The following is a 19,600-nucleotide window of genomic DNA, read 5'->3' as shown; positions in this document are numbered from 1 at the left end:
ATCTGATGCTGGAGAATATGGTTTAGGGGTTACAGCAGAGTGGCAGGTTAATGGTTGGACTTGATGATTTTAGAGGTCTCCTCCAAACTTGCTGATTCCATGATTCTATGATTCTAGGTCACTTGTTCTCAGAGCTGACTGAAAGATGAGATTACAGCAGAGTGCACTTCCCATCCAGCACCCACATAAAGAGATGCACACCTGGGGGAAGCAAGTCGTGCTCACTTTATTTATTTTTCAAGGATTCTCTCACCCAGAAACAGGCAGCAGTTCATTATCTGCTTGCATGGCCACACACCTCCCTCTGCGCTCCGCACGCGCCTGGGGCTGAGACACCTGGAAACCTGTCCCAGCCCACAGCCTGCTCTGCTGCCAGCTGAGGGAGGAGGCAGTGGGACAAGGGGAACCCATGGCTGTGTTTCTTTAGCATAAGGTGATCTCGCTGTACCACCTGGGCTGGGATTTCTCCTGGTTACTGGAGTGCCACTAGTTGGGGTCAAGCACCCAAACCCCCAGACTCGGTGGAGAGGTGAGGTTTGCTCTGTCAAATTTAAGCTGGATTTGGAGCCTTATTTTCCTTCATAATGTTATTAACCCTTTGGCTGCGTTTTTTGAGAAAAATTGCTGTTGAGTCTGTTTCAAATTAAAAATCCACCAGCAAGAAAATGTTCCCTAGCTGATGCCCAATTTATTTTTTCCATGAAGAAACTACTGGGAACATTTTCTTTTGACCTTTGAGATTTAAATGCTAGCAGAGCTGAACCAGCCAGTGGCCTTATTCCCAGCTGGTGGCTTCATGGCTCTCCTTTTCAAATGTCACAGGGTAGAGGATTTACTTTGAGAGTTGTAAGGGATTCCTATGAGGAAAAATGCTTAATCTGAGAGGATTTCTGTTTTCAGCATCTTAATCAACATCATATTTATAACAAGGATGGAAAGTCAGAGGGGTACAGAGCCTGAACTAACTGGAAAAAAGGAAGGACTGCCACTTTTGTCAAGGGTTCTATGAAGTCATTCAGAGTGGTACTTTCCTCCTCTTCAGAAAGCAAGCAAAGAATTTTGGAGTCATTTTGCTGCCACTCTGGATGTTAAACAGAGAATTGCCTTCTTTTTTTTCCTGAAAGAAACCTATTTATTCAAGTTTTCTGGATGTCTACTGAACTGCTCTGTGGAGCAGGACACTGAGCCTTCCATGTCCACTGTTCCCCTTGGCCCAAGGTCCCCAATGAACAGAACCAGACTCAGACTGCGTTTCGATGCTGTGGTTATTACATTGAAACATCAGCACACAGGAATCATGTCTGTCATGTGAGCTTTGCTTTTTAATTAGAGCAACAGCATCTGTGGTATAAATGCCTAGACTCCAGCAAACCCAACAGATTTTTCCAGAGCTCACCATGCTATTTATAACACATCAAACTGGATTCAGATTAAAAACAAAGCACAGCACAAAAATAATGGCATGACAATCCCTTCAAGGCAACTAAGTATTTTTGCATCCCAATGACTCTGTCAGCACAGCCAGGCAAGTCCATGGACCCTATCCCTTGTCTCTTTGGACTGAGGATTTCAGGGTACACCCTTTCAACTGCTGACCATCAAAGGGGTGCAGAGGAGAGGTGTTCATGGGCAGTCAGGACATGGGCAGCTCCAGGGCCACTCTGTCCAGGTTCTTCCCATGCTTAAACAAGTCCCACTCTGTCCAGGTTCTTCCCATGCTTGGGAAGTACAAGTTGGTACCAAATCCTGCTTTAGCATGGTGAGGCATAAGTATGTTTTTGTGGTTTCTTAGTGCTGGCAGATCTCTGTGGATGAAGGAGGGTGCGAGGTATAGTCAGTAGGTTGCACAAGGCTCTCTTAAATGTTACTTCCCTTCTTCTGTGAGCCCAAATGACTTAAAACATAATGAGTCAAGTCAACTTAATGGTTAGACTTGATGATCTTAGAGGTCTCTTCCAACCCTGATGATTCTATGGGATCCTTCCTTGCTCATAGTGAAAGAGCCTGAGTCTGGCCAGTGGTCTTAGCTCCCTGATTTTAGGTGGACCTGGTGAATTCAAGGTAGCTGCTAGATGTTCTTGTTGCAAAGCAGCACGAAATGAGCAGCAGGTTCCTAAAACTCCATCACATTACAGCACACAAACATTTTCAGGAGAAAAAAATTGGCTTAAACCCATGTTTTTAATGAAGTGAAAGATAATGTCATTCTGTGCTCTTTATCTCCCTTCTCCTTCCTCCCCTGTGAGTGCTCCTGAGATCATTTAAGGAACCAACTCATAATCCCAACACAGCTCTGTAATTCCAGCATAGCTCCATATTTCTTCTGTACCCATCACCCAGAAAGGCTTGTTTACTGCTGTTTATGTTTCTGAAGTCACACTCAGTCTATTGTATTTATTGTGGTTTATGTTCACACTAGACAAAGTGTAAGTTTAACACTCTGAGTTTACACTGTACTCGTAGATAACTCTAGTGTTACCAATGGGTTTGGACAAGCCAACCATAGCCACTTATACAACAAATACAGCTCTCCTGGCTCAGTGCAAACAAGACAAAACCATTCTGTTTCTGGCACCTTCCTCATGAACTTCTACAGCTCCAAGTCAGCCTTTGGCTGGTGTCTCTCCATACCTACTCTTCCTTACTCAGTTAACTAACATTACCCTTCTCACAGTCCTGTATTATCAAGCACATTGCAATGTCAGACTTTAATCATGTGACTAGTTTTAGAACAAGCAGCCTAGCTCCACTCACATTTAAGTGAGGACATTTGGTGCTAAAGCATCCTTATTATCCAGTTTACAAAACATTTCAAGCCTAATGAATTCATGTGCTGCAGGGTTAATTACACATAGTGTTCCATTAGCAGAAAACATGTGCCCTTTTTATGTTAAGAAAAGCCAGACTAGAGACATTTGTGTTGCTTGTCAAAGGCTGAAATACTTTTATGAAATAGTTTTGTGTCTGCTGCAGAAAATAAGAAGCTTTCAGCTCGGTCTCTCACAGCCTTGCTGGTTCCTGGACGTGTTCTGCCTTTAACCATCAGTACTGAAGGACTGAATATTAGCAATGTGTCCCTTAGTATAGTCAGTAGGTTGCACAAGGCTCTCTTAAATGTAACCTCCCTTCCTCTGTGAGCCCAAATGACTCTAAAATGTAGTGAGTCAAGTCAATTTAACGGTTGGATTTGATGAGCTTAGAGGTCTCTTCCAAGCTTGAGGATTCTATGAGATCCTTCCTTGCTCATAGTGAAGGAGCCAACCTCTGCCATGCTGTCCCTTTCAATGGATGTCCAACATTGTCCTGGATCACACATATATGAGTGTTTCTATGACATATTTCTTTCCTAAAAAGAGAAAAATCCCTTTTCTTAAAGCTCTGCCTTCAGGGGTGTTACAGGGATGGGAATTGCAACTTACCACATGCCACATGCCTCAGGATCTTGGTATGTCAGCTCTGTTGGCAGCTCCTGTCTCTTATTTTAGGGTAATGTATATAATTAGGAAACTTAACGGGATTCACCCCAGTTAATTATTCACCATAGTCATCTCAAAGCCAGTGATGACTGCTCCAGGCTAGTCATGTAGGTTCCCCCATAGTCACTGATGGTGTCTGGTATCTCCAGAGGATGATTCATCCCATCTTGAAGAGAGTTTTGGAGACATGTGGGCTAATCTACTGTTTGGAAGTTGTCCTCCTTTCCTGCTGGCAAGAGAGGGAGTCTAGCAGAGAGATACACGTGATACTGAACTTGTAGATGGTTAAAGCTACGTCAGACAAATCCCACTCGTACATTTCCCTTAGGAGTCCTGTAGAAATGAACATTGTCAGGCTGTGTCCCTGCCCAAAGGTAAGTGTGAATCAACAGGATTACAGAGCTCTGGCTTTTGGAAGCAAAACACCTACCACGCTCCTCAGCCTCTAACAGAAGCTGTGTTTGAAGAGCTTGGGAAGTTTTCATTTTTGCTCAGACTCTCAGCTGAGGACCCTCATGTTCTCTCCCCACACATGTACGTGCACTTATTTTCTGTTCTTCCCTTACAGAAGCTCCTACTGCACCAAACAGATGGTGAATCTGGCAGACTATTTTTAATACCGCCTAACATTCGAAGCACAGATAAATGAGTGGTTTTCTGAGTATCAGCTGTTAATTAGTGCAAGAAATAAAAGGGACAGATAGTTTGGATATAGTTGGGCTCACGCTATGTTTGTATCTGAATTCAAAGAATGAGGAACATGGAAGATGTTTAGATATGGGGTTTTAGGTAAGGCTTCTGTTGGATATTGGAATCTGTGACTGATAGGTCATTTATTGCTAATTTTTGAGGAAGACCAATTTGCTTACACATCTAGAAATAGGAATTCCTTCCAGTGATTCTTAAAAACTTCTGGATCCTGCTTCATTTTGATATAGACAAGAAAGACCACTGGAGAGACAGGGAAAATCCCAATGAAAAATTTCACATCAGCTTTCTGCCTTAGTAGTGTAGAAATCCTCCATGAAAGCTGCCGTTACTGAAGCGGCAACAGTTTTCACAGTCCATGCAAGATACCTGAATTTTACCAGAATCTTTTCTGACACACAATTCCCCAGTCTCATTAGTGAAAGATTGTAATTTAGATTGTTTCACCTCTGCAGTTTCAGCCCTGACTCTGAACATTGCTCACTGAACTGAGTGAAAGACATCACTGAGTACTAAGATCTTGAATACAGCAGGTTGAGACCAGCAGAAGGTAGTAGAACTGAAAACTGAAGGTACACTGGCTTCAAAAATATTTCTGCATTTTTTAATTTAGGAATTTTACTAGGGTAAAAAAAATAATCAAACGCGAGTTAAACTCTTGGAAGAAAAACCCAATTACCAACAGCAGATTAGAACAGGATAACATTCTGGACAGGGTTTGCTGTTTACAGAGAGGATTAGCTGTTCTGAGGATCAAATATAGAACAGAAATTGGATTTGTAAGCTGTGTTTTTACCCATCCTATCTGAAAGCAAAATACAGTGTGATTAGTTGTAAACTGGTAGGTTACAGAGTGTGTGCACAATGGTCCCTTGGTAGTATCTCCATCACAGTCCTTAATACTGAACTGCCCCTCTGAGTGGGAAAACCAGCCAGAGTACCAGGGCTCTTAATCCCTGCTTTTCCTGAGAGAGGGTTTTAAATCCCTGTCCTAGACCAGAGGTGGATACTATGAATTAAGAAACAACGGCCCCTTATTTCAGAGGAAGATGTTTCCAAAATACAGACCTGTTTCCAGGAAAGAAAGCAGTCCCACAGAAGTGAGCTCGGGGCCCGGGACCAGGCACCCCCATCGAGCCACGCTGTCCTACTTTGCAGCCACTGCATGCTTCGTCAAAGTATTATTTCCACTCCAAAAAGCCTCAGTTATTATTCATTCTGTTTTCCCCCCATTTGCGTCACGTTGCTTTCCCAGGCACACAGAAAGCATTCCCCACTTAAATCAAATGGCTTCTGCCTGGTCTTGGTGGAGACTCATTGAGACAAACAAGTTAAACATTCAGAGAAGACTGGATTTATTGTCATTTCTTTCTACGTGTGGTAGATCACAGAGTTATAGGATGGTTTGGGTTGGAAGGGACCTTTAAAGGTCTTCTAGTTCAAGGCCCTGCCATGAGCAGGGACATCTTCAACTAGATCAGATTCCTCAGAGCCCCATCCAACCTTGAGTATTTCCAGGGCTGGGTCATCCACCACCTCAGAAGTTTTTCTAACAATAATAGGGACAGAAATATGAAATCATGTTAACTCTCAAACAGGGCCAACAAGTTGTTTGCAGATGCTGCATCACTTTTGAGGAATACATTCTTTTCCTCCTGGCACAAATCCAAGGGAAATGCAATTAACTGAGTTTATACATGGCTGATTTTCTTCCTGGCATTTAGTCATCAATCTGCAAGCTCTGTTTCCCTTTCCTATGTGGTGTGTGGCTGCTGTGACTGCTTAGCCATGATTTTAGCTCTGCCTTTGCTTTCATAAATGACACTGGCAAATGTGTGTCTTGTGTTGACTGGTCTTGTACCACCAGGCAACATTGGAGTCCCTGTGTCCACTCTTTCTTGTAGGAGGTGAGTCAGGAGGTTCATCCTTGGCTTTTTTGGGCTGTACTGACCTGCATGAATGTGCACTTGGTTGATGTGTATTATGGGGAAACCTGGAATTTCATTGTAGGAAACCCTACACATGCATGATCTTAGCTCACTACCACAGCTGTAGAAACTGCTCTGAACTCCTGTCTTTGGCCTCTGTTATGCTCCATAGCAAGGTCTCAGTCCTGTCCTAAGCAGTGATATGTTCCAGCACCAGCCATGAATGCAGGGAGTGAAGTGCTGTGAGACAGGTCACAGCAGTGATTTGTCACCCAGCATAGGGACAGGGACCTAAGCAAGATGATGACTGTGGGTGAGAGAGAGCTGAGACAGATTTGAAGGGAGATGAAGTTCCTCAGTGCTGACTGTGGGTCTGGATCAGACCCACACACAATACCAGACACTTATCACCATGGACACCCAGGCGGAGCAGCAGTGGCTTCAGGACACCTGCCCAGGCAAGGACATCCTCACAGGACTGGGTGAAATGCTCTTTTCTGCAGCTAGTGCCAACGGGGCTGCCTGTCCTCAAAGCTGCAGGTCAACAACATCTGCAGGTCACGGGACAAACCATGTGGCCCAGATGGATGAAATATGGCCACAGGCCAAGTGCCACTATATTGCCTTCATGTTGCTAATGACCCCACAATGCTAATGGACTTCAGGCAAATAGGATTCCTGTACTGTGCTGGACCCATCAATAGTACAGAGTACTGTCCTCCCATCTCTCCAAAATACATTCCAGTTGTATTCCATCGGCACAACTGGCATTGAATTTTTGGAGAACATGAACCTGTGGACAATAACAGGAGCAATTGCATTTTGCTGGGAAACGTCAGGCTGGCTGCTGTGTTTTAGAGCAGAAGGGAAATGGTCAGAAAAGCTCAGCTGATTGCAGGAGAAGAAAACTTCAATAGCATGTGCTTTGTGATTAAAAACCACAACCAGCTGAGGACAACCATCCTGAGATGCGTATCAAACTGCAGTGGTGATTCACAAATCCACTTTTAGCAAACTTAAGCAAAAATGCCAAGCATGGAAAGCTAAAAAGCATGTTTGGAGATGGCTCATGGTCTAGTATCACAATCTTTGTTCTGCCTCCCACCCTTTCACTATTACATGGAGTAAAAGGAACCATGAAAATTCATCCTCAATGCATTGAAAGCTCCTACTGCTTTCTATGAGCCAGGCCAATTGTCCTACCTTTAATGGGTTTTAATATTTTTTTTAATCTTTTCCTCTCCTATCTGTCCTGGTCAATAATAATTGATTTCCAGAATAAGAAACCTCAATACCTGAAATAGCACTCCTGGCAGATCACAAGCCTTTCCCCTCTGTTCAGCTGCAATTAACATCATCTGCTCAGACACTGCATGCACCAGTTGTTGTGCTCTCCAATACTCTGTCAGCCAATTTTAGCAGCTATCAGCCTGGCAGGATGCTGTGTTCTGCTAGGAGAGGGATTTCAGCCCTGTCTGAACTCTATTGGCTATGTTTTATTGCCTTGATTGCTGCTGTATTTTAATAACCAAGGGTCAATCCCTGGGCAACACAGACATTTAATACACACCCATTTCCCCAGCAGCAGTTACTACCTACCTCAGCAACCAACTGCCTTCGTGTTTTATAAAGATATTGCCTGGAGTAATCTCATCTGGGTCAGAAAACAAGGAAGGTGGGTGTATACATATGTATGGGTCACAGCCCATCTCTTAAGGTGACCACAATTGTCCTCTTCTCTGGCACAAAACCCCTGATGCTTCGCTCACCACCAGTGAAAACTGAGGGCTGAAGCTTTGCTTTGGCATCAACTCAACTGTCAGTGGACCACCAGGACTAACCAGCCTGGCCAGATCTTGCTGTGTTGTCCCAGCTCTGCTAGAACTTCAGGGTTGTGTGCCCCAAGCTCTGAGCAGGCATTAACAGCTTGTCACTGGCAGAGCATCCCGTGGGCTCTCCCACTGCCAGCAGCACAGGTCTGGTCATCACTCTGTGACACCTCTGGGTGAGGGATTTCCCCTGGTGCCTGAAAGGCACCTTAGAAAAGGCACATAGGAACCACATTACTGCAATGCTGTTGTGGTTTAGGCATTAAAGCACCTGAAAGCCAAGGCTGATGGAGTGGTGCTGCAGGCTTAATTACCTTCTGGCACCTACACCTTTCAGAAGAGTCTTTGATTAAATGATATGTCATTTATCCAGTGTGGTCATCACCATGCTGAACACACAGGACCTGCTCAATGTGGGAGCCTTGGGAAAAGTCGTGGCATGGGATTGTGTCACTGAAGACCATATCATAATGTGATCAAGGGGATGTTGTGCTCCTAGATGTGCTGCTCAGTCTTCTCTATATAGTGACTGCCCAGTGTGTGTGGAAGGATGGTGGGGATGAAGAGGTCTTTGGGGGCATGGGAAGGCAACAGTGGCAAGTTTTGTAATTCCAGGTCTGAGCTCTGACCTAACAGCCTGACAGTCAGCTGGAATTTTGGCATAAGCTGGGGAGGAGAACCCTCTGCTCAGCTTAAAGCTAGTTTAAACTGGTGCAGTCTAAAAAGCAGTGCCCTTTTAAACCATCCAAGGACCTCCCCAAATCTGGGCTGCTCTCTTCCTCAATCTGGGCTCTTGCATCCTTAAATTTACAGTTGTTATCATCCTTGAGGAATACTGCATTATGAGAAACCTTTTGTTCACATACATTATTGCTCTACTTCTGAAAAGCAGTTAGGTCTCCAGAGCTTACTTGCTTTATCAAAAAAGACACAGGTTTAAACCATCCAAGGACCTCCCCAAATCTGGGCTGCTCTCTTCCTCAATCTGGGCTCTTGCATCCTTAAATTTACAGTTGTTATCATCCTTGAGGAATACTGCATTATGAGAAACCTTTTGTTCACATACATTATTGCTCTACTTCTGAAAAGCAGTTAGGTCTCCAGAGCTTACTTGCTTTATCAAAAAAGACACAGGTATTAAACAGAAGAAACATTCCTTATTCCTGCTCACAAGTCAAATCAGGTAATTGAAATCAGAGAATGTGCCTTAAAATTAGCCCAGTTCATGCCTGAATAGAGTTCATATCTCCCTGGGAACTAACCCTCCTCTCTCTTCATCTTCTTTTTTTTCCCTCTGCTGCTGTTCCATTTGGAAGGTGATCTTTAGTAAATACTGCAACTCCAAAGATATTATGGACCTCTTCTGCATTGCAACAGGATTACCAAGGTAGGTCTGTCTCTTCATTTGTGACATTCATTTCACTTTTGTTTCTTTACTTCTGGGAACAATTTAAAGACAGGCCCCAGAAGATTTATTTAGCTGCTATTCAGGCTTCTCTCTTGTTCCAGTCTAATGGAAGAAGAAATTGGGGCAATCCAGAGAGCACCAGCTGGAAAAGTGTGGAAGTTCTGGCAGGGCATTGAGCTACCTCAGTGCTGGCTGTGCCCAAGGAACAGAGTGGAATAGAGTGGAACAGAGGAGATATAGTCTAAAATGATGAAAGCAGGTGCAGGAGCTCAGCCCTGAGTACAGAAAGGCTGTGTACACCTACCTGTTATACCTCAGCACTACATTTTTGCCCATCTTGAATGAAATGCAACCATATGTTTAGAACCTGGTTTTCAGGGAAAAATTTGGGGCCAATGAGAAGCATTGCCACTAGGGCATAAGTGTTCTGTTTAGATGCAGTACAAACTTACCCCAGGTATGAGACAGTCGAACACAAAGAGCCCAGCGGAACCATTTTATAGAACATAAATACCTCCAAATCCATTGCCCAGGCCAAGTATTTTCTGGTTTATGTTATCCTGCAAAGTCCATGTATCCTTCCCTCCTGCTATAATTTCCTGTAGGGTTTGTGTCTTGTCTTCCACCTAGAGAGCAGCATCTAACTGAACCCTCTGTGCTGAGAAGGATTCAGGATCAGGTGTAGGTGTGTGTCAGGGTGGGAGAGATCAGTGTGTGCTGGAAGGTGACATGGTCTAGAATTCATCTGCTTCTGCACCCTGTCCAGGGCAGTGGAGCAAGGGAAGGGAAGCCCCTTAGTGACCTCTAGAAGGGGAATCTGCTGTCTGCACACAGACCTCGAGCAGCACAGGCCAGATACACACAGCATGCAACAAAACAAAATCCTTACCTTTGGACACACAGGCTTAACACACAGACAAAGCACAGGCAAAAATAAGCCAATCCTTTAATCATGGGTTTATTGCATGACTCCAGCTCTGGGGATTGAAAGATAAAGTTGTCTATATTGACTCAGAATTTGCATAAGCTGCTAGACAGCTTATTAATGCCCCTTGCTGTTTATCCTGACCATTTCCTCCCTGAGGTTAGTAACTCTCATTTGCTTGTTATGTCAAATACTTTCACTCCGTCACCCAGGAAAATTTGGCAGTTTTAGTGAAGCATGATCAGGGTGTTTGGCATTTTATTTTCATCCAAAGATTTCCAAAGCACTCTGCGGTTCACGCAGGCTCTTGGAGCCAAAGTAAACCTCCAAGGTTTACGTCTGAGCCTATGAGATCACACTTAGCACAGTATTGGGAAAAAAAAAAAGGCTTCGTATTCAGCAAGACGTTTGTCTTGTTTGTGTTGGTAAAAGAGTAACTCAATAATTTCAAGACATTCATAGAACCAATAGTCATTTGTACAGTGTGAGTCAATACTTAGATGCTGAGTCAATGTATCACAAATCTCAGCTTTTTAGTAGAAATTATTAGTCAGTGAGTCAACAGAATACATGAGTGAGCAGGGAGCAAAGTCTGCACTGAGATCAAAGATCATCACATTTACCATTTTACCAGAAACATCTCTGGTAACTGAAATGGATGAAGCATCAAAGCTACCCTGTGCTTCGCCCCTTTGTGCTCCAAGGTATCACAGGTCCCAGACAGTGCCAGACCAGCAGTGCTGCAGGAGAGAATATGTCTCTGCACCACACACAGCAGCACACAATTTCAACCAGCATTTCTAGGTCAAATAATCCTCTTTGGAACATGCTTTTCAGGAACACAACAATCTCCCTTTTGACGACAGACAATTGCATGGTGTCCATCGATCCCACAATGCCTGCAAACACAGAGAGGTAAGCCTGGCTGCCACCTGCACTTCAAAAACAGGGTCAAGCCCAAGGGAAGAGGGGGTGGCTGCTTGCAGATGCCTTTTGTGTGCAGCGGGAGGTGAGCAACTCCTTGGAGGGAGGGAGATGACAGTAAGAAGTTCATGCTGGCCTGTAACACTAATGCCTGCTGGTTTTGAAGATTTTTGCTTGTTATTAAACTAGGAGTAATTGCCTGAGGGAAAAATACTGCTTTTAAGTAATCAATGTAGAACATCGCTTCCAATCCTTCCCTGCTTGCTGTCAAGGCTCTCAGCTCCTTTGTTCCCCTGCTCCTTATTGCTCTGTTAGGACACAGCCAGGAGGTTACTTGAAAAGCAAAGTCAAAGTCTTTGATTTTAGGTCTTTTCCCTGCTGGCTTGGGCCCTTCCTGCCTCCAAATCCCTTTCTGTTTTTCTCCCTGTCTTCCTGTTGCTTTTTCAGCCTGTCACTTTTCGTTTCACTCTACCTGTTGCAGTCACTTCTGCTGTTATTTACTTCATTCATTGAGTATTTCATTATTGCCTACCCACTGCGCTCACTGATACCATGTGATGGAGCCCCAACAGTTGGGAGGGAGCAGCTGCACAGGATGATGAGCAAACACAGAGCAAAAGTTGATCCCTACCAGTGCAGCTCCCTCTGACCTACCAAATATCCTCACCATCTCAGTCCACAAGCTGTCAAGTCTTGCCAAAGAGGAGGCTTTTTTTGCCATGTTCATTGTGTGACCATAGAGCTCAAGAAAGGTCTCTCTGTCTCTAGTAAACCAGAGGGTTCAGAAAAAATGTCCCTTGCATATTTAAACTGTCAGGTTTTAAGAGAGCTTGGAATATATTCAGATATTCTTCCTAATTTGCAGGTAGAATGGATGTGAAATGCAAACTGCTTTCTGAGTGTTGCTAATATCAACCCTCTCTGACTCTTCCAGGTCTCCATACAAAGTGATCCCTGTTGCCACTGGGCAGCTCTCAGGTAAAATGACCCTTTTGTACTGAACTTACTAAAGCTGAATTTGTGAACATTTATATGTGGAAACTACATGGCCATGATGCAAGAAAGGAAGATGATGCTGTCATGGTTGTAGCTACAGCAAAACAAAAAGTGTTTGATCACAGTGTTCTGGAGGAAAGCTTCAAAAATGTCCCCATGTTTCGAAGTATTTGAGGGTGAGGTGAATGGCTGAGGTCCAGGGAACTTTCCCAGTGCTTTGCTCTGGTCTGACTCAGCACTCCTGATGCCCAAGGGAAAGTCTTGCATGGAGCAGTGGGGTTTTTTTTCTAGGCAATACAGATGACATGTGAAATCCTGCCCTGCAGTGTTTTGTTAAACTTGTACATCTCCCAACAAAGCTCTGCTGGAAAGCTGAGCACAACATTTGAGCCCCATGTTACTTGCAAATGGCTGAGGAGAGAGCATAATTTCTGTTGTGGACATGGGTAGCTCTAAGTGTGATAAATATTTAAATACACCTGACAAGATTAAAGAAGGCCTGGGTGAAAGAACACATCTGGAACACATCCCCCAGCACAGCAGTAACTCCACAGGCAGGACTGAAGTGGCATTTCTACCATTTCTCTTTGCCTGCCAGGATCATGCTCAGGCCAGTGGCTCTCAGATTCTGGAGCAGAACATTTGCTTGGGGCAATTCCTGTCGAGCATCTGGCTCATGGTTTTGCTCATCTGTGCATCTGCACTGTCTCCTGTCACATGCACCAGGGCAGCCTGAGCAGCAGCCTGAGCTGTGCAGCCTTAGGGAGAGGCTGAGCCAGGGGCCGCAGGAGGATAGGAGATGTCAGCTGGGGACACTCTTTGGAGCAGTAAAATGGGAAGATAGGAGAGACAAAGGGCAAGAGGTTAAGATTATCTTGGAAACACAGAGTGCACAGACAGAACAGGAGGTGAGCCAGAAAGCCTGGGACTGGAAAAAGCAGTTTGCAGGAATGGGTGAGTCTGTTGGGATAGGAATGATGCAATTTTGCTAGTCCCACCTCATCTCCTTCCTAACACTAATTGCAAGCCTCACATCTTCTTCTTGCTTAAGCTCCTGTATTATGCAAGAAAACAGTGTCTCACAGCATTGTCACCTTTTAGATGGGCAGGCACAGGGAAGCAAAGCCACTCTGAGGCATCTGCATCCTCTGTGGCAGGAACATCTGTAGGAAAAGGGCACAGCAAGGCAGTGTAGGAGGATGTGTGGGGGATGGAGAGGCAACAGCAGGGAGCTTGTGCATGCAGAGAGCAAAGGCAAATGGAAAGCAAAATGAATAAAGAAGCTAGGAAACAGGGAAGAACTTAACCACAGTAAGATTTGTAACCAGCCATGAACAGGTCCCATGTCAGTGATTGCTGCTGTTGCCAGAAGGAGGTAGTCAAAGCCAAGGGACACACGTGACTGCTAAGGGAAAAGAAGCTGTCTCCTAATCTATTTCCTTATTGTAGCAAACTCTGATGGAACATCATCACTCTTCTGGTCCAGGAGTACACTGTTTGCATTATCAGGCCAGAAAAGGTGGGGTGGAGCATGTGTCTCTGTGTCCCAGCTGGTATGGGTAACCAGTGCCATTTGCCCCAAGACAAAGACCAGTGACCAGGGCTGGCATGGCTCCATCAGGGAATGCCACTGTGTTAGACCAGCTGGGAAGCTGATTGAAGGGTTTTGAAAATCCACTTTTTTTTTCTCCTCCTAGTATGAAGCTAACTGTATATTTTTATAAGACCATGTATGACTTTCCACGTTCTCCCAAGGCCCTCATTTTTCATCCCCAGCTGACAGCACATGGCTCTGCTTTGTGCAGAGCACAGCTCACTGTGTCAGCAGGATCTCTCTTCCTTCCCTGCATGTTATAATAAAACAAGGATTTCCAAAGATCTAAGCTGAAAAGGACAAGAAAAATTCTGGCTGTAGGTTGCCAAAGCATAAGACAGAGTCTGCTATGGAAAGAGGAGGGAAGTTGAACTGAGTGTGATGGAATTAATGTTCCTTGGTATCTGTTTCTCTTTCACATGGGTTGTCATTAATCTTAAGCATTCCTGACATTTTGCTGAGAGTAGGAAGAATAAACAGAGTGGAAATTGTTCCTCTTCATTAAGGGAAAAAAACCCCAGCTCTGTTCTAGTCTTCACTTCTTAAACAACTCTGCTGGTGTGATTCTGCTTCCCAAAGCAACTCATCCAAATACATGCCAAAAAAGGGGTCACCCCAATTTTCACAGCAGTGGGAGGTAATGCACCTCTTTTCAGCAGTCTCCCAGGCAGCTGGAGAGGAATGACGCACACTTCAGTGGAACAAAGACTGTGAAAGGTGGGACTGGAAAATATGATCCTTTGGGAGGGAAATATAAGCAGTGGCTTTTATCCAGCAGAGGAGATATCCACCAGAGTTCTGCTAAGAAACTGTTCTTCATTTCCTGGCCATAGTCATGGGAGAGGGTTGGAAATAAAACAATTATTATTCCAGTGAGGGTTGGAAGCAGCAGTGATCACTGTATCACCACGGGGTCAGCTGTCTGCAAGGCAAAGCAGAGGGCCAGGCTGGCTCTGAGCCCGTGGGTCTGGAGCATCACACTCTGTCCCTCCTCCTGTGGCCCTGGACCAGAAGGCACGTGGGTATCCAAGCAGAACATCAACCCCCCAGTGCCAAGTCCTTCCTTCTCTCTGAGGTGTTTAAACTCCCAAGTCCATCGAGTGAGCAGCTCCTCCCTCCTGACAGCAGAAGGGCTCTGGTCCATATCCTCATCGTGGAACTGCCTCAAAACTCACACACTGATGGCTGTGTTGTGGCTGTAATTAGGAGGGTTCAGGCACTCTGTAATATTGCTGGAGATGCCACTTGAGTGAACAATCCTACTAGCAGCATGCTCTTGAGAAATAATGTGGAAATCTGTTGAATTTCTGATAGTGCAGGGAAAGGTGCTATTGTGATCCACTGCAGTCCTAAATGGGCAGGAAAACATGCACAAGACCTTTCCTACCACTCCAAAGTTAGGTCAGCAAAGCACTTGGGCAGCTGAACAAGTCATTAAAGATCTCACCAGAAGTGTGACTTGAAAGGGCATAAAGCATGCCAAGTTCAGCCCCAGTTCCCTCTGCACATCTGTCTCCTGCTTGTTCCGGTGGGTCCTTCAGCACAAACATCCCCACATCCCTGGGGAAATGAGTGAGGAGACCCAAGGAGAGCAGTGTCTGATCAGGATGGAGGCCAGTGCAGGAGAGAGCTCACCACCTGCCCCTCCATGCTCAGCAGCACAGGCACAGGGATCCATGCCAGGACACATCGGAGCCACTTCACCAGGCTGAGGCTGTAGGCAGCACCTTCACCTCCCACTTCTCAGTTACTTGTCTCTTCAGCTAACAAGCTCTCTAGCACTTGCACAGGGGAAAGCCCAGGGTCTGTCCCCAGGAATATCAGCTTGCAGAGGGAGAGCTAACTCAACCAACACCTTCTAGCTGCCTGGTAAGAAGAAACACATCTGAATCAGTGCTAACCCTGCCTTGCCCACCACCACCAAACCCACCATCAACTGCACCACAGATCTGCAGGGACTGCTTTTCCCCCCGAATGATTAAATACACAAGATCTTGTGCAGATTGATATTGGTAAAGCGACAGAAGTTGGTCACTGTGTCTAAATCTTCTTATTCTGGGATATCTCTCTTCTTTTGAAGGCTTGTTTCACACTTGCAGCTCAGGCAAGACTGAAGAGGGAGAGACTGTGACAGAAAAATCCCCTGCCTGCCTGCTGCTCCTTACATGCATCCCACACAGATGCATGCACTGGGATAGGGCCAACAGCTTCAGGATTACTCACCTGATTGGGAACTTGCATACAACAGTCCAAATTAACCTGAGCTGTCTAGTGAATTTGGCTCTCAGTATGATGTGAATTTGGCTCTCAATATGATGTGATTCATGTATGTGAGCTTGGGCTTGAAGCACACAACTTCCTGAGGCTTTTGTCCCCCTGGCTGCCTCTAGTTTTTGAAATTACTCCGCCTGCCTAGATCCAAACAAACCACAGAAAGTGAAATACAGACAGAAGCCCAAGCCAGAGACAGAAGCATTTGTGAGAAAGAAACCATGTGGCAGGAATCCACCAGCCCGATGCTGGCACAGAAAGGGAATCGCCCATGTCCTCCCATCCAAGAAGAAAACAGTGGAGGAAACCAAGGCACAAGCCCATACACTCCCCACCTGCAGCCTTTTGAGCCTGGCAGGATGGCAAGGGGAGCCAGGCAGAGTGGGAGGATGGAGGTAGCTCCCTGAGACAATCCCGGCGGGTGGAGGAAGAGTCACTGCTGAGCAGGGCAGTGTGGAGCAGAGGGTACATGCCAGTGGGTGATAAGCCATCTGTGTCAGTGCGTGGGTCACCTGAGCTGTCTCAGTGTGTACCTAGTCCCCGTCTGGCAGGGAAGGTGTGTGGCCTCTGCCAACCCTCCGATCCGGCCACAGTGGGAGTCACAGGAAAAAATGCTGCTGCCATATTCCTCCACACCTGCTTTCTTCCCAGACCTGCTGGAGACAGTGCAAAATGACTCCTTTCTCCAGGATGTCCTGGCCAAGCTCCCTGCTGAGCTTGGCAGGGGCCAATGGGCAAGGAGCCGAAGTCCCTGTGGTGCAGGAAGCACAGGAATGAGCCCTGGGAAGCCTGGGGAAGCCTGAGCTGGACTGTCCTCTGCCCAGCATTCCACTATTGCAGCATCTTCTGAAGGGGGGTTTCTGATTTTTCACTTGCCAGCTGTAAAATACCCTGTGTGTTGTGCAAACATCTGACCTGCTGAGCACCTGCCTTTGCAAACTGCAAATTTGCAAACCTGCATTGGCACACTCACGGTGCTGGGGGAGGTTGAGGTGAGAAGGGAGTTGCTGTTGGCTTTTGGGATGCTGCAGCAGGAGCCTGTGACCCTCAGCAAGGTGCACAGACTGCAGCTGCCCGTGCTGCATGCAGTAGTTTCCTTTTTACAGAGGGAATCACAGCAAAAGAAATGAAGCAACTGAGGGAAAAGGTATCTGTGTGCACCTGGGAATCTGCCCTGCCCAGAGGTTTAAAAAAAGGAAGACAGAGGGTAGTGCAGTAAAAGCATTCCTAACCCTCCTGTCCTACAAAGGAGGGGACAAATGAGACTAAAAGATGTCAGAGCAATGTCTCATTTTCTCCAGAAACAGGGGTTACCAGAGGTCTTCCCCTCGGTAAGGAACAGGACAGAGAAATGGATCTTTGTCTCTTTAAGATGAGACGAACTGCCACTCTTAGTCATATATCTTTACTGCACCCTAGGGTTATAAAAACATACATCTTCGTTTTGAAAGTCTTTTATTACATCCATAAACATCAGATTGCAACTGGCTGTTCCCTGGATGAGAATTTCCTAGTACTCCAAGTGAGTTTTGACAGGGGGAGGGAGTGAAAGTAAGATCGTTGGGTTTTTTTTACTGGAACAGTGTTTATAGGGAACTTGTCAGTCTCTGGCAGGCTACAGCCACTGTCAGGGAGCTGAGCAGCATTCAAGTCAGAGCACACGGGTTTCTCTGCCTCTTTTCACGGTTGGACTCGGGTGCCGTCCCAGGTGCTGCACACGGTAAGTTTTCCTCCTGCCTTAAATAGGGCACAGCATTTGCTTTGTCTCAGTGCTTGGGTTTTCAGATGGGTTTTGTGAGAAAACTGAAAAATGGGTCTCTGTGAAAAGAACTAATCTCTTCATTTGCTCTGCTAGCCACTCCGCTGGGAGTCAGATCATAGCAGGGAAAAAAAAGAAGAGGGAATTAGATCTGAGACTTTCCGAGCACAGAGTGCTTGCTCCAGTTTAGAGACACAGGGGTAACAGCCAAATTGTTTTGACCAGCAGTGTGAATGCTCTTGGGAAGGGTTTCTGACATCTCTAATACCTGAGGAATTGCAGATCCTTTCAACAGGTACAAAAGCTGTTATTTAGAATGTCATTGAGAATGCTGGGCTGTATTTGTCTGATGTGTTTTGCCTGGGTGACTGCACTTGTGAGGCATCGTGCTCCCTCAGGGAAGGGCAAGAAGTAGCTGCAGAAATGCCATTGGGGTATTTCTGTGTGGAGTATAAATGTGTGTTCTGTAATCTGTGATGTGTAGACGAGAGAAAACAACGTTTCCTCTCCTTGAGCATGAGAAACCAAGAGTACATCCACAGTGCAGGCATAAGAACGACTGCAGCACGGTGCAGTTTGCATTAGCTGGTGGGGGAAAGAGGCAGCAATCTCAAAACAGCAGCTCAAAGCTCAGCAAAGGTGATTATGTTTCCCCTGTCTGTGGGAATACCGTGTGGACATGCTGAAAGATGGGAAAACATTGCTATGGTACTTCTTACTTCCTAAAGTGTTCTGTCCCTCGAAATCTAGGGGTTTGTTTTAAGGGCTCTTTTGGTTTTTCTTGTGTTAGTGATTGCAATCCTGTGATTGTCTTGGGACAAGGCTGAGGCTTCACCAGGCTGACTTTCCTGAGCTGGCTGAAGAGCCCAAGTGCTGGAGTTGGCACTGGGAATTGGGGAGGTGCTGGCACTAGTGCTCCCAGTGCAGCCACTGCAGCTGCAGGCAGCAGTGGGATCTCAACAGGATCCTGTGGCAGCTCTGTTCAAGTTACATTCTCAGGGGAAAAGGGGTTGGTAAACTTGTACCCTGCTGTGTCCATCCCACAAACGAAAAGGGCAGACCTCGTTCTGCAACAACAGTGTTTTTGGCATCTCATGTTTGGCTGAAGTTTATGATCCTTATGAAATTTTACCCCAAAAAATTGGTCTCCAGGATAATGCCCCACTGTAAAACTGAAAGGCAAGCTGGGAGGTTTTTTGTGTTGATAAGCTGTTGAGTTGCTCCTAGGCACAGTGTGCTGATGGTGTAGGAATTGTGAGCCAGACCTTTCCAAAGCAAACGGTGATTCTGGGTGTCCCACCACGAAATGTGAAAGGGCTCTCCTATCCAGAGAGTGCTGCCTTAAAACAAGCCACCTCTGAGAGACCCAGCACCCCAAAAATAAATCTTCTGGGAAACCCTGACTGCAATCTGCAGGCAGAGGAAGGCAGGTGAGACAAGGAGCTGTTCCCAAGCGCTGTCAATGCTCAGAGGACCAGAATGATTATTTGGCTAAATGCCTCACCATCAGAGCTGGAAGTCTGGGGACACCACTTTGCAGAAGGGTTGAGGGTGTCTTCTTTCCCCTGTTGTTTTCTGTTATGTTTCCCTCCTGTTTATTCCAGAGAAAGAAGAATTGTTCCAGAATTTATTGGGACAGATTGCCGAGCAGTTCTCAAGGTAAGAAGCTGAACATCATTATTAATTTAAAATGCTATTTCTTTCATCAGCCTGAAATGAAATTTTCACAGGAGGCAGAGGGGCATTTAAGACCTCTTTCAAATCCCACTCTTCCTGCCAAAT

General features: G+C 45.7%; 1 protein-coding gene across 1 annotated transcript in view; it reads left to right on the top strand.

The window, feature by feature from the left end:
* Positions 1-19,600, top strand: part of PDE9A (phosphodiesterase 9A) — a 48,160-nt gene that overhangs the window by 3,123 nt on the left and 25,437 nt on the right. The window contains exons 2-5 of the mRNA XM_009081065.1: positions 9,258-9,328; positions 11,112-11,189; positions 12,133-12,176; positions 19,423-19,477. Coding sequence (XP_009079313.1) covers positions 9,258-9,328; positions 11,112-11,189; positions 12,133-12,176; positions 19,423-19,477 — 248 coding nt within the window. The remainder of the gene's footprint in view (positions 1-9,257; positions 9,329-11,111; positions 11,190-12,132; positions 12,177-19,422; positions 19,478-19,600) is intronic.

The sequence above is a fragment of the Acanthisitta chloris genome, unplaced genomic scaffold (assembly GCF_000695815.1).
Source record: "Acanthisitta chloris isolate BGI_N310 unplaced genomic scaffold, ASM69581v1 scaffold12540, whole genome shotgun sequence".
Classification (NCBI taxonomy): domain Eukaryota; kingdom Metazoa; phylum Chordata; class Aves; order Passeriformes; family Acanthisittidae; genus Acanthisitta; species Acanthisitta chloris.
The sequence above is the reverse complement of the archived record's forward strand: the minus strand, read 5'-3'. Positions and strand labels throughout refer to the sequence as shown.